This window comes from Meleagris gallopavo, chromosome 2 (assembly GCF_000146605.3).
Source record: "Meleagris gallopavo isolate NT-WF06-2002-E0010 breed Aviagen turkey brand Nicholas breeding stock chromosome 2, Turkey_5.1, whole genome shotgun sequence".
Classification (NCBI taxonomy): domain Eukaryota; kingdom Metazoa; phylum Chordata; class Aves; order Galliformes; family Phasianidae; genus Meleagris; species Meleagris gallopavo.
Genome location: NC_015012.2, coordinates 3,481,733 through 3,494,145, shown reverse-complemented (window position 1 = coordinate 3,494,145; position 12,413 = coordinate 3,481,733). Strand labels below are relative to the sequence as shown.

Genomic DNA, 12,413 nt, shown 5'->3' with positions numbered 1-12,413 from the left:
TGTGCTTTTGAAGGCACTGGGGTCCATCACCACTGGTCACTTTTAAATCCTGCCTCTTAAGAGCAAAGAACAAGTAGTTCCAAACCATCAGCAGTCGTGCAGGTGGGGCAGAAGGTCAGCTTTCCTGAGCAGGGATCTCCTTCTTGAGCTCAGGTGGAAAAGTAAAGCATACAGACTTCAGAAGGGAAAATGAGTGGCATGAGAGTACAGCAATGCTGTTTACAATTGTAGGAAGAAAATTAATACAGCCAAAGTTCAGTTAGAGTTGAAGCTGGCCAGTACTGCAGAGGACAACAAAAAGGGTGTTTTTAATATAATTTAACAGCAAAAGGAGGACCAAAGAAAATGCTAGTCTGTTACTTGATGAAGTTAGTCACCTCACAAACAGGGATATAGACAAAGCAGAGATGCTAAATGCCTTCTTCACCTCTGTTTTCAGCACTGATGATGGTCCTGGGACCACCTGAGCCCTGAGCTGGAGGACCACAGCTGCAGGAATGATAAATTTCCAGACAACCTCGAACTTGGGTGGGATTTGCTCTTCCAGCTGGCTACATAAGTCGATGGGCACCCAAGAGAATTCCTATCAGCCAGTATTTTTAGTACCCTGATGTTATCACGAGACCTCTCTAAATTATTTATTTTTTTTTAAATGGGCTTGGAAATCTGGAGAAGTTCCAGAGTTGACTGGAGGATAGTAAACATCCTGACTTTCAAGAAGGGCAAGAAAGACAGCACTAGTAATTGCAGGTCTGTCAGTTTCTCTTCTGAAGAGAAGCCCAGTAAAATTATGGAGAAGAATCCACAGAACTAGAGAGTTATTGAAAAAGAACTAAAAGACAATGCAGTCATTGCTGCCACCAGCAAGGGTTCACAAGGGGAAAGCCCAGTTTAACAAACCTAATTTCCTTTGATTACAAGGTTACTCAACGAGATGGGCAAGGGAAGACAGCAGATATAATCTTTTGGGATTTTGGAAAAGCTTTCAACACTGTTTCCCATTGTATCCTTATGGACAAAATGTCCATAAATACCTAAGAAGATGAGTGAGCAATTGGCTGACAGGTTGGGCTCAAAGGTCACAGTAAATGGGACCGCTTCAGGATGGTGGCCAGTCACTAGTGGGGTTCTACATGGCTCCATTTTAGGGCCAGTTCTCTTCAATGTCTCAATAAATAATCTGGACACGAGACTCAGATGCGTACTCAGTAAGTTTGCAGATGATACTAAATTGGGAAGAGATGTCAACTCTCTTGAGGGCAGAGAGACCTTGCAGCAAGATTTTGATGAATTACAATCACTAACAGCACAAACTCTAACAAGAGCAAGTGGCAACAGTGATGTGAAAGATCAGCCATGTTCTGGACTGCTATGTAGGCTCTTGTTCATTGCTAGCAAAAATGCACAGCTAATGGTGGTGGCTATGCTGAAAAATAGTGTTTTGTAGCAGAGAATGTGCTCTATCAAAGTGTTATCGTGCTTTTTACCTGTTGTAGTCTCCATGGAAATAAATAGGAGGCATTACTTTCAGAGCAACTTCCATTGTGTTGCCTTGAACTAATCTTCCCATGTATTACAGCAGCAAAACATTACATTAAAGCTGTCGAAAGTCTTTTTTTTCTTTTTTTAGATAAGGAGAGGGAATAACAGGACATCTTAAGAGACTTGATCCTGTTTCTTCAAAAACATAGCTTTCAATTCACTTGGAGAGGAAATACAGACATAGTCAAGATTCTGCTTCATCTTGAAACATGAAAACGAACCTTGTCTTGTCATTTCTTCTTCCCCCATGCCTGGCTGCTCTTCTTGACTCCTTCAAGATTTTCTTACTTTTCAACATTACTGTTATCATGTAATAAGAATGACAGCTTTCAGGTTTGGGGTTTTTGTAGTAAAATGGAAAAGAAAAATCTTACTGTAAAAAGTGCCATGAAATTTAAACAAAAATTACATTTGCACTACTGCTTCAGCATTTCAGCAACCAGTTTTACCCCAAAAGGAAAATCTCGTGTTACATGAACAACAGGATTCCTTTGCCTAATTGCTTAGATTTGTTCACATTAAGTCTTCACTCTTCAAAAGGAAACAGGATGACAGATCTTGACATTTGAAGGAATTTTGACTGCAATTTGAATATAATCAAAAAAGTTTTCTGAAAAAGACTATTTAATTGTATTGATACTTTCCTCTTCACTTATTCCTGTCATTCCTTAGTCACTTGCTGCCTCATCTTGTTAGTGGGAGAATCATACGTTGGGAAACAACATATACTTCTACAGTGATGGGAAGCATCTTCCAGTCTGGTAAGTCTGCCTTGTGTGGACACAATTTTAAATATCTTACAGTATCCAGAAGGATACATTTCCTTTTGTACTCTTGAAAACAAACCATTAGCATATGTGGTTACCAAATTCATGCAGAACACAACAAGACTTAGCTATATGTCACCTGTTTTCTGAGCTTATCATCTTTGAAATCCTAAATTTGGATCAAACTTCCTTGGTGTCAGAATTTATTGTTCAAAAACAGAGAATACTAATTTGAAAAACTACCCCAACTTTGAAAGCTGAAGTCAAAGTAGCACATCTAAGAAATCTAACAAAGAACATGTTGCAAGGGTAGCAAAGAAAGCAAGGTATTAAATACTTCCTTCTAGTGTATTTCAAAAGACAACTCTAGTTTTAGCAACCAGAGATTTTTTTCATCCTCACAGACATTACTTGCGGTCGACCTGACAAATACACAGACAAATATACTCAAGCTGTTCCTTAAGTTACAGAAAGCAATGCAAGGATGTAGTAGTTACTGTGTTCAAGATTTAGAGCCGTACCTTCTGACCAAGAAGCAATCCACCTTGAAGTTCTGATGTACTCTTATTTGCGCTTTTTTTTTGATTGGATATGTTAATTAAAATTTCTGTGTATCATGAGCCACCACATTATCAAGTGTGCTCAGTTAACTTGAAAAAGTTAAGAGCAAAACAGAATGATTTACAATTAAGAAGCAATGTACTACTTATATTCTGAATGTATTCTCATTCAAGTGCTACAAGCAAAACTAAATACAGTAAGGCATACAAATTTACCCTGAGATTTCTTAGAACTGAGCAGCAACATTTTTATATCTATAAAGTATTTATGATCTAAAAATGAATTAAGTTTATTTAATTTTTCCTTTAAAATTTTATTGGCGAGGCTCAAAGTTTGAGGAAGTTTCTCCCACACGTCCTCCTCTCTACTTCTGGTTCACCAACCTGTCTTCCACTCTAGGGTACCAATTAATAAAAGAACTGTACTTAAGCAATATGATACTGTCCAGAGCCACATTTCAGACTACTCTGCAAGCTAAATTAGTTTACTTGTCTTTGATAAAATCTAACTCTGGATATTCTTTCAAGCCAGGTATTTCTGTTGCATAACTGTTTTTATTATTGCTGTATCTGAAAGCAATGCACACCCTTGTTCTTTTCTGCCTTTTCTCTCTTACAGTCAGGGACACCTACTGTCATTTTGACTGATGTCTGGTTTTACCTCACGTTGTAAAGGTGGTAGCAAGCACACAATGACAACAACGCATACAATTAGAAAGAAATAGTTCCCTAGTAAGGAAAACTCACTTCAAAAAGAAAGAGAATGGAGTCCAGCTCCTCCCTCTGTGATTTATTCCCTGCAAGAGAAAAAACAACATAATTTGACATAATACACGGTGTGATAAAATGGATGGAGAAAATACACTGCTGTTTCTCAATTGAAGTCAACAATGCAGCACCTGGTTTAATTCATCTGGTATCAAAAGAGGAGGATGTTTCTGAATTTCAGTATCTTTCTCTCTTCTTTGAGCATAGTTAAGAGACCCATACCTGCAAAGCAGTGTGATTGGGTTCATCTTGGAGCAACCAGTTATTCTACTCAGTGTTCTTCAATGGTCAGGTTTGCTCTGTGGATTTCTGGTATTTTTCAGTTGAACAGACATATACTTAAATGTAGGGGAAAGGCGATCAATATTTCAAAACAAGATGAGAGGATGTGCAACTACATGCACAAGGGCTAATTTTGGTGTAGAAATTATGCTTAAAAGCATAAACATGCATTTACAACTCTTGTCAGTCTCAGATCTCAAGCAGCAATTTCCCATGGTCTATGATTCTATGATCATCACTACTGATACCGTAAAATTAAGATGCCAGCTAAACTCTAGCACTTACCTTTTTGTTTCAGGCTGTTTTCCAGTGTTATGAAGTTTTCATAGAAGATAAAAAAAATTTGAGAATAATTGTTCTCAAAAAGCTGCTTCAGGTCACTTCCATCCACGATATCTAGCAAAAAGAAAAAACGGAGTTATTACACAACATCTGAAACCTGAAAACACTTCTTATGCAAGCTGGAGAATGAAGTGCACTGCGAAACAATTTTAGTGATTTCATTAAATGTTCTATAATAGATTGTGATTCCATCATTAGAAACGAAATAGAAAAATGTATGCTTCTACTCAGTTTTTCAAAGTTTGCATGTTGTTTAGGTTTGTTTTCCATCTTAAAAAAGAAAGACAGGATGCACCCACAACACCACTTCCATAACAAGTCTTAATCCACAAGAGACATTTTTTGCTAACAAATGTGAAAGCTGTCTGTTGTTATCAAAATAATTTACCAGATCTCCTAATTGGGGTTATATTAAGTATACACTGAACTCAATCCTGAACTCAATCAGAAGCATACATTGCTAGAAATTCCTCCACATGCCCCAGAGCATGAAGTAACACCACTGAACCCAAACATAGCAAAGGTACTAAATGGTTTAGCCATTAACATGGACTAGCTTTTAGCCCATCTGATAGCCAACTGCACCACTTGTTCATTTATGAACAATTTCTTTAATTACTTTGAAAATGACGCTACAAAGCAGCCATCCTGTAGCTGTCTGTAAAGATTCCAGACATCATTAAGAATCCTCAGTGAATTCAAAACAATTCATTTAAAAAAAAAAATAATTGCATGGAACCTTCACCCAAGGGTAAAATCAACCTTTTAAACTGAGTAGAGGAAGTCTGCACAGGAAGTTTCAATAAAAGGGCAAGACCAAGTGAAGGCTAAAACACAGCTCTAAAAGACCAAAGATACATTCACAGTGACTGCCTGAACACCAAACAATAATGGGATGTTAAAAAGAAAGGTCAAATTGAAACATTTTCATTTATAATGAAACAACTGCAGATTTCTCTACCATTTGTAGTTGTTTATAATTTTCAAGTTTAATTACAGAAAAGAGAGTTAAGAGCATTTGTAGAAATTTATACTGTGTTGCTGCTTGACAGAAGAAAGCTTATTTTTACCTTCATTACGAATTTAATCCAGTAATCTGATTCTCTCAGGAGCTAAACCTGTATCACACAGTCAATTGTTTCAATAAATAAACATCTGACTGCCAAGCAGTCCAACCAAGCAGATTTAAATTACTGTTGCCAGTAAGACAAAATAGATTAGATCATTAGAGAAAAAGTCTACTAATTCTAAAAGATGTACTATGCAGGGACTAGAGACATTCCTTGTCCTGTATTTCAAGATCTAGAAACTAAATGCTCACAAACACACAGCCTGAGGCTGACGTGGAGGAGGAGGAGGAAGATAAATACGCTGCTGAAGCATCACTGTGGCATCAGCGAATATTGCTATCTGAAGATCTTCACCAGCACTGCTCAACCAGAAATCAGATTTCACGTGGATTTTAATGTGCATTTGGAAATAGTTCTATCAGAACAGCACGCAACTCCAGAAAGGAATTGATATGCTTTTGTAAATTACATCAAATACTGACAAAAGATACTGAGGGAAGGTGAACCTGTCATCAGCCCTGTGCCAGCTGGGAAACCACCTGCACACCGTCCTACCTGGGGAGGATGGGAAGCAGGGTAAAAGCTGGAGTTTTCATTAAAAGAGTCACAGAACTATTTAGTAAATAAATAAGCCTACCCAGGCCAAACTGAAGCAATCTAGAGAATAGCTGTAGGAAAGTACTTTGAGCACGCAAGACAGCTAATGTTAGAAGCAGAGGTCAGAGATCACTGGGCTGAAGACTGACTGCCCCTACCGCATTTCTCCTGCTCTTCTGGAAATCCCACTGCCCAAGAAATACTTCCAAAACATGAGCTGTATCTTATCTACACTTTTCATTCTGTTTCCAAACCAATTCCAATTTTAAAGTAACTTATACAGGAAAATATTCTACAAGGTACGTTTTGATGCCAGCATAGCTATCTGACTATATTGTTTCTGCATCACCAGAACAAGCAGGTATTTCGGGAGAAAAAAAATGCCAGCAATCATTTCCAGAAGTTAACTGCAAATCTAGCTGTTAAATTTATCTAGTAAGTAATCAAATAAAACAAATCAACATATTCCCAATTTCTTTAAAAAACAATGAAAGCCCATGCATGCAACACTACCTTGGGACTCAATGTAGACTTAAGATTTCAAATAAACTTATTTTTTAAGCAAACAAACAAACAAACAAAAAACCCTAACATTTCCGAAAGATGACATTTGCCAACCACACTTTAATTATGCTTGTTCTTTGCTGTAATTGATTTGGCCAAGGAAAGATGTAATTCCACCCAGAAGTAAGAAGACAAAGTGTAAGAATTGTTAACAGCCTCTTGAGAAAGCCATTCATTAACCAAGCCAACAAAGTTGAATACAAGAAGAACCAACAATATCACACATCAACAAAAGATTGATGTTAGCCTTGGATAGCACTGGTGTTTCATGCTTTTTTTATCCCCCAAAACAATAAACTGATAGCTTTTCAGCAATAAGGCTTTGTTTGGATGCTTGCAGTATGGCAACAATTAGGGCATGGAAACTCTTTTAGGTGGTATTGGTTTCCTTCAAGCTACTGGTGTTGAATTTGCAAGTTAAGTGCAATTATTCCCCTCTATGAATGCGTTGTTAAACACAACTCTAGGAGAAAACAAGGCTTTCATTTACAAGGCTTTCATATGAAAGAATGAGTTCATTAAGGAAACTTTCCATTTAAATTGTGAAAGGAGGAGAAAGGAGCTGCCTAGTAAAAAAAAAAAAGTAAATTCTCTATTCTATAAATGTGGCATTTCGGAGATGACTCATCTGTTACTCTGACATAAGCATGCATTCTCAGTCACATCCTTTCCCTACTGAACTACTTTGTTCTTTACACTCCTTTGCAGGATATGGAGAATAAATTGGAGAACATGGAGAATAAACCTCACATTTCAAAATTTAAGGTTCTGAATTCTGAACCATCAGCAACACCTCCATTTGCTACCCTAGGATAAGATACTTGCTCTGAAAGTAAGATTTTCTTGCAATTGTGTGAGCAAGCCGTCATCCTGACACCACTGCTCAGCTCTCCTATTAAGAGCAAAGCAGCAACCCCCCCTCCAGGCTCCCCCTCTGGACAGGCAGCAGCACACACAGCACAGCTGGGGCTCTGCCCACCTTCCTCCCCAGTCCCACTGCTTCTGCCCTTTTCACAGAGACCATCACCATGAGAAAGAGTCCTTCACAAGATGATTTTTGACAAAGTGTCGTTTACTATTTCTCAGTATAGATCCTAAGGTTACATACTGACTTTTGCCACATCGAATTGACTGAAGAAACACAAGCATTAAAGGAAAATTAAAGAGCAAAGCTGAACTGCAGGTGTTAGGTTATATTTTTCTATTTATTTTTCTATTTATATTGACTGACAGGTAACTCTCACATTACTACCGGTGAAAAACAACCACCTTCTGAATTCACAACTGAGTACTAAAATCTAAGGCAAGCTGGCAAACATTACCAGCCGTCAGACAGTTGGTGCCTTTCCAAGAACACGTATAACCTGACTTCATTCCCTATGCAAGGTCAGGTGGTTCATTAGCTAATGCTTCCCACGAGCACTCTGCAGCTTTCACGGCAACACGAAGGAAACAGCAGGACATTCTGGAGGGTGTACATGAGAATCCTTCTCTAGAAAACACAAAAATCAACTCATTAGATGATGGCAAATCACCCGCACTTTTCTTACTGCTTAACCTTAACAGTTAGGGAAATTAACTATCCAGGAACCAGCTAGTAAGAATTTGAATGCACTGCATGCTCAGTGCTCTTCTTGGTTCTTTATATACGTGTGTGTGTGTGTGTGTGTGTGTGTGTGTGTGTGTGTGTGTGTGTGTGAAAACAATTGTGTCCTTATCACTCCAGTTTTCCTCTTATTTCAGTATTAACTATGACGTGTTACTGCATTTATTTAAGCTGTGAGAAAGCCTCCTTTAATTCCATGAACTTCCAGAGTCAGGTGGTTTTATGTGAGGTTTTATGTTATTTATATACAGCTCTCACAATCCCCAGGGATTTTCTTTGTCTCAAGTACTTAAAAAGAAGTAAAGGAGATGAAAAGATGACTTTGCAGTCATGCTCTGGTTAATGATAAACTTTTATGACCAGCCTCACCCCACAAACTTCATGCTATTTTTACTAACTGTCTCAGAAAAAGAAATGGCAATTGTTTCAAATTAGAGCTTTAAATGCTAAGTAAAAGCCCATAAGATCAGTTTTGTTTTTCTTCAAGGGACTGTCCATTTCACAGGGAAACTGTTACCATTACTAAAAGGCCATCACTGAGAAATAAATTCTAATTAGAGCAATTTCTAAAATAATTTTAACATCTCAAGTGTTGCTGGTAATCCAAGCAGCAATGGCTTTTCTAAACACAGACATTTACAAGCTTTAACTTCTGAATGTGTCTAAAATAATATTACTAGCAAGCTCACACCATCTGAGCAGTACAACCTAAGCCATTCAAACATTCAAAGGTTATCATCTCAGTATAAAAATAAAACTGAAGTTCAGCCACTTAAGTCAGTATTATTGTGACCACCTCTCGGGCAGCTTGCAGCACACTCACAAGCAGCAGTGGGAAAGTTTTCATTTTCTAAGTGTTATGTGAATCACCAGAGATCATCCTACCCACACACAGACTTGACAACTTCCAGCCTACAACAAACAAGAAGTTTCAAGACCCAAGCACGTGCTGCAGCCCTCAGGCAAATGATGCTCTGAAATCAGCAATAACACCAGTACAAAGAAGAGGCTCCCCACCAGTATGAAATAAAGCTCAAGTGTCCTGTGCTATCCCCTCCACTTGTAAGCACCAACAAATAATGATCCCATGGTGATTAATGGAGAGCACTATGGTAAACAGAGGTCACTGCCCCACAGCACCATATTCATAAAAGATACTGCGTTGTGACAGATCTATTCTTGAAAACAGATGAAAATTCCACAGGAAGGCTGGAACATCTACACAGCAATTAAAAAAATGAATTCTTTAGTACTGTACCTAACACAAGTGACCACCCACTTTACAACAGTAAGGTTTTCATTCCAGACATCACATAGTATCATCTACAAACAACTGTCCCACTGAGTGACAACCCAGCAAACACGGGGACACACCTCACAGAAGCAGGGCCTCAATTCTTCAAGGGACCTGAGGGATGTTGTAAGCAATGCACTTTGATTTTCTTTGATAAAAACTTCCACAGATGACAGCTAAGAGGCCTGAATCAATCAAGAAACGGGTTTTATTGTTTCTGCTGCTCACACAACTCCTTATTTAAGGAAATAAACATTCCTTCCCCCTCCCAGCTCTCTTATTATCTTCCTTCCTCTTATTTTTACCCTCCTACATCAGTAGGATCTCAGAAGAGTAAATGCCATTTCACTTAGAATTGAATTTGTGCAATAACAAAGGACAACGCAATGACATCTCCTCAGTTACTCCAACAACGAGTGCCACTGTGGGCAGAGAGAAGCAGAGGAGGGCAGGGAATGACGACCCCAGAAGGGCTGTAACTTCTGACTGAACTCTGGACCTTTCATCTATAAAACCACAACTGCTGAAAGGGGAACACGAACTGAAAGCCGCCGTATTTGGGTTTCTTCAGGCCTGCTTATTTAATGAGGGGAGACGTAAAGGAAAAAAATGTCTGCCAGCCCTGATTTTTAGAACGATCTTTCTTCAGGATGGTTTCACAACGTGTTCTAAAACCTCATTTGGTAAAGAAAACATTTCCCCAGATTACTTAAAACGAAACTTGAAATTATTTTAGTATGGTTTGTGGAGCACATAGCCAATAAGCTAAATATACAGTTGCAGTGCATGAGCATAATGTATCTTCTTCTACCTTCCAAAATCCTTAGGCAGGCAGATACATGGTATGATTTAAAAACAAGCAAACAAAACCAACCAAACAGAACATTTTATACACCTCTAATACAAGAATACACAAGCTTGATCCCCAGAGAGGATAAAAAATACATATATATCAAAACAATGCTACTTGTAGAGCATAATATGAGACTGCCTACTCATCTGTCCAGCACTTTTTCCACTTAACTACCCCCAAAAAATCTCTTTTGAGGTAAGCCCGCTAAATGCATGGGCAAGTATCAAATTTAAATCACTGAGAAGTTGGATTAAACCTGTAAGAAAAAAAACACCCAACACAAGTACGTCCACAACCTGCTAAACTATCAGAGACTTCTACTCATTCATTTTGGCACTCTCACAGAGCACAGCTATCTCAAAGTGAATGTCTTGAGGGAGACCCATCACTGTCATCTCTCTCAGGACCACATTTAGCACTGTCACTACAAAAGCTGCTCACTTTGCTACAGCACATCAAGAAAACTTCTTATATATTTTCTCCCGTCGGTGAAATGCTGCAGGAAGAGGCTTCTAACCTCAAGCCCCACTGACCCATGCTGTAGACCACAGTAAGGTTCCCCTATGCAGCTTGATGCCGCAGGCAGAGCACTGGGAAGACTCTACAAAGCCTGTGCTTCCTTCTGGATGGTACCAGTGGCTCCTGCATCCCACAGCGCTGACAGCCAGCACGTGCAGTGACCAACTGAAACAGTGACTGATTTCTCTCTCTTGAGAAGTCATTAACCTCGGGCTCTTTCCTGTACTGAAATCTTGGAGCTAACGAGAGGTCTCTGAGGTTCCCACATAGTGGTCAGCTGTGGCTGAGATGGGCCACCAGACTCAAAAAATGAGCACAGTACACAAGAAATGGAAGTTTCATGCATCACTTTTTCCTCCTTGTTTCTCAAAAAGAAAATCAAAATGAGGTTAACAAATATTAACACCACCACTGATTCTCTTAAACCAGGACAGTGCCTGAGAGCACTTAAAAGAGCTACTTCCTGCTGCTGTTTGCTCGCCAGCAAAACATAAGGCTACCTAAAACCCTACAAGACTTAGATTACAATCAAAATTCAGCAACAGGTTTCAGTGTTTTGAAACAAAAGAGAGGCGTTAAGACTTCCGCTGTAGGAGATATTGAAGAGAGAGATTCAACCCTGCAACAGACAAGAAAAGTATATCCCAAACTACAGTTACACAAGCTCCTTAAAGTTAAAATAAATAAACAAATTAGAATCATAGAATCATTAAGGTCGGAAAAGACCACTAAGATCACCAACCACAAACCAATCCCACTGTGCCAAATAACCACGTCCCTCAGTGCCACATCCCCACGGCTCTGGGACACCTCCAGGTGACCCCACCACTCCCTGGGCAGCTGTGGCAGTGCAGAATCACTTCTGGAGAAGGAACTGTTCCTAACAGCCAACCCGAACCTCCCCTGGCACAACGTGAGGCCATCCCCTCTCGTCCTACCACAACTTCCTTTCAGGTCGTTGCCGAGAGCCATGAGGTCTCAAAGAGATGTCCTGCCATCACTTTAACACGTGGCTATCTATCCGTCCATCCCACAGTGGCTCGATAGGCTCTGCCCAGATGCTTTCCCATCCCATCTCAGGCTGTGGGGTTGCCAGGCACCTCAGCAGAGGAGACCAGGACTTGTCAGAGCACCAGCGCCTGCTGTGGTCCGGGCTAGATGTACTTTACCCAAGTTGCTACTTTTGAAATGGTCTTTTGCTGAGATGGGCACATCTCATCTTGCTATTAGCAATTAAGAGATGATTTGAAAATACTCCCAGCTACAAAAAATGAATCACATCGCATTTACCAACTGTTGTGAATGACATTTCTTACGATTTCTTGGAAAAGCATTAATTTGAGAAATAGTTTCGCACTCCATGCCAGTGCCACAGCAGGCAATAATCGCTGCATTTCAAACTCTGAGCAAGATTCCAATACAGGGAAAAAATTAAACAAGGATAAGAGCAAGAAACCGTTAATGATCAAAAATGTTTTACTGCAGGTTCAACAACAAAGTCCAGAGGAGATAAGTCTGTGTGTACCGACATCATATAAGAAAGTGATTATTCAGCCATTCATGGGAACAGAGCCATTGATTCAAGTAACAAAGAGCACTATATAAACTGCAGTGGTTCTGCTCTTTTTTAGCCTGGGAAAATTGATTTT

The 12,413-nt window shown here is 39.3% G+C and overlaps 1 protein-coding gene across 1 annotated transcript in view; it reads right to left on the bottom strand.

Moving 5' to 3' along the window:
• Positions 1 to 4,337, bottom strand: part of RALGAPA2 (Ral GTPase activating protein catalytic alpha subunit 2) — a gene marked incomplete at its 5' end in the record, with an annotated part of 113,836 nt that extends 109,499 nt beyond the window's left edge. Inside the window, 2 exons of the mRNA XM_019613468.1 lie at positions 3,617 to 3,666; positions 4,205 to 4,337. Of these exons, the coding sequence (XP_019469013.1) occupies positions 3,617 to 3,666; positions 4,205 to 4,337 (183 nt within the window). The remainder of the gene's footprint in view (positions 1 to 3,616; positions 3,667 to 4,204) is intronic.
• Between the last annotated feature and the right edge of the window lie 8,076 nt (positions 4,338 to 12,413).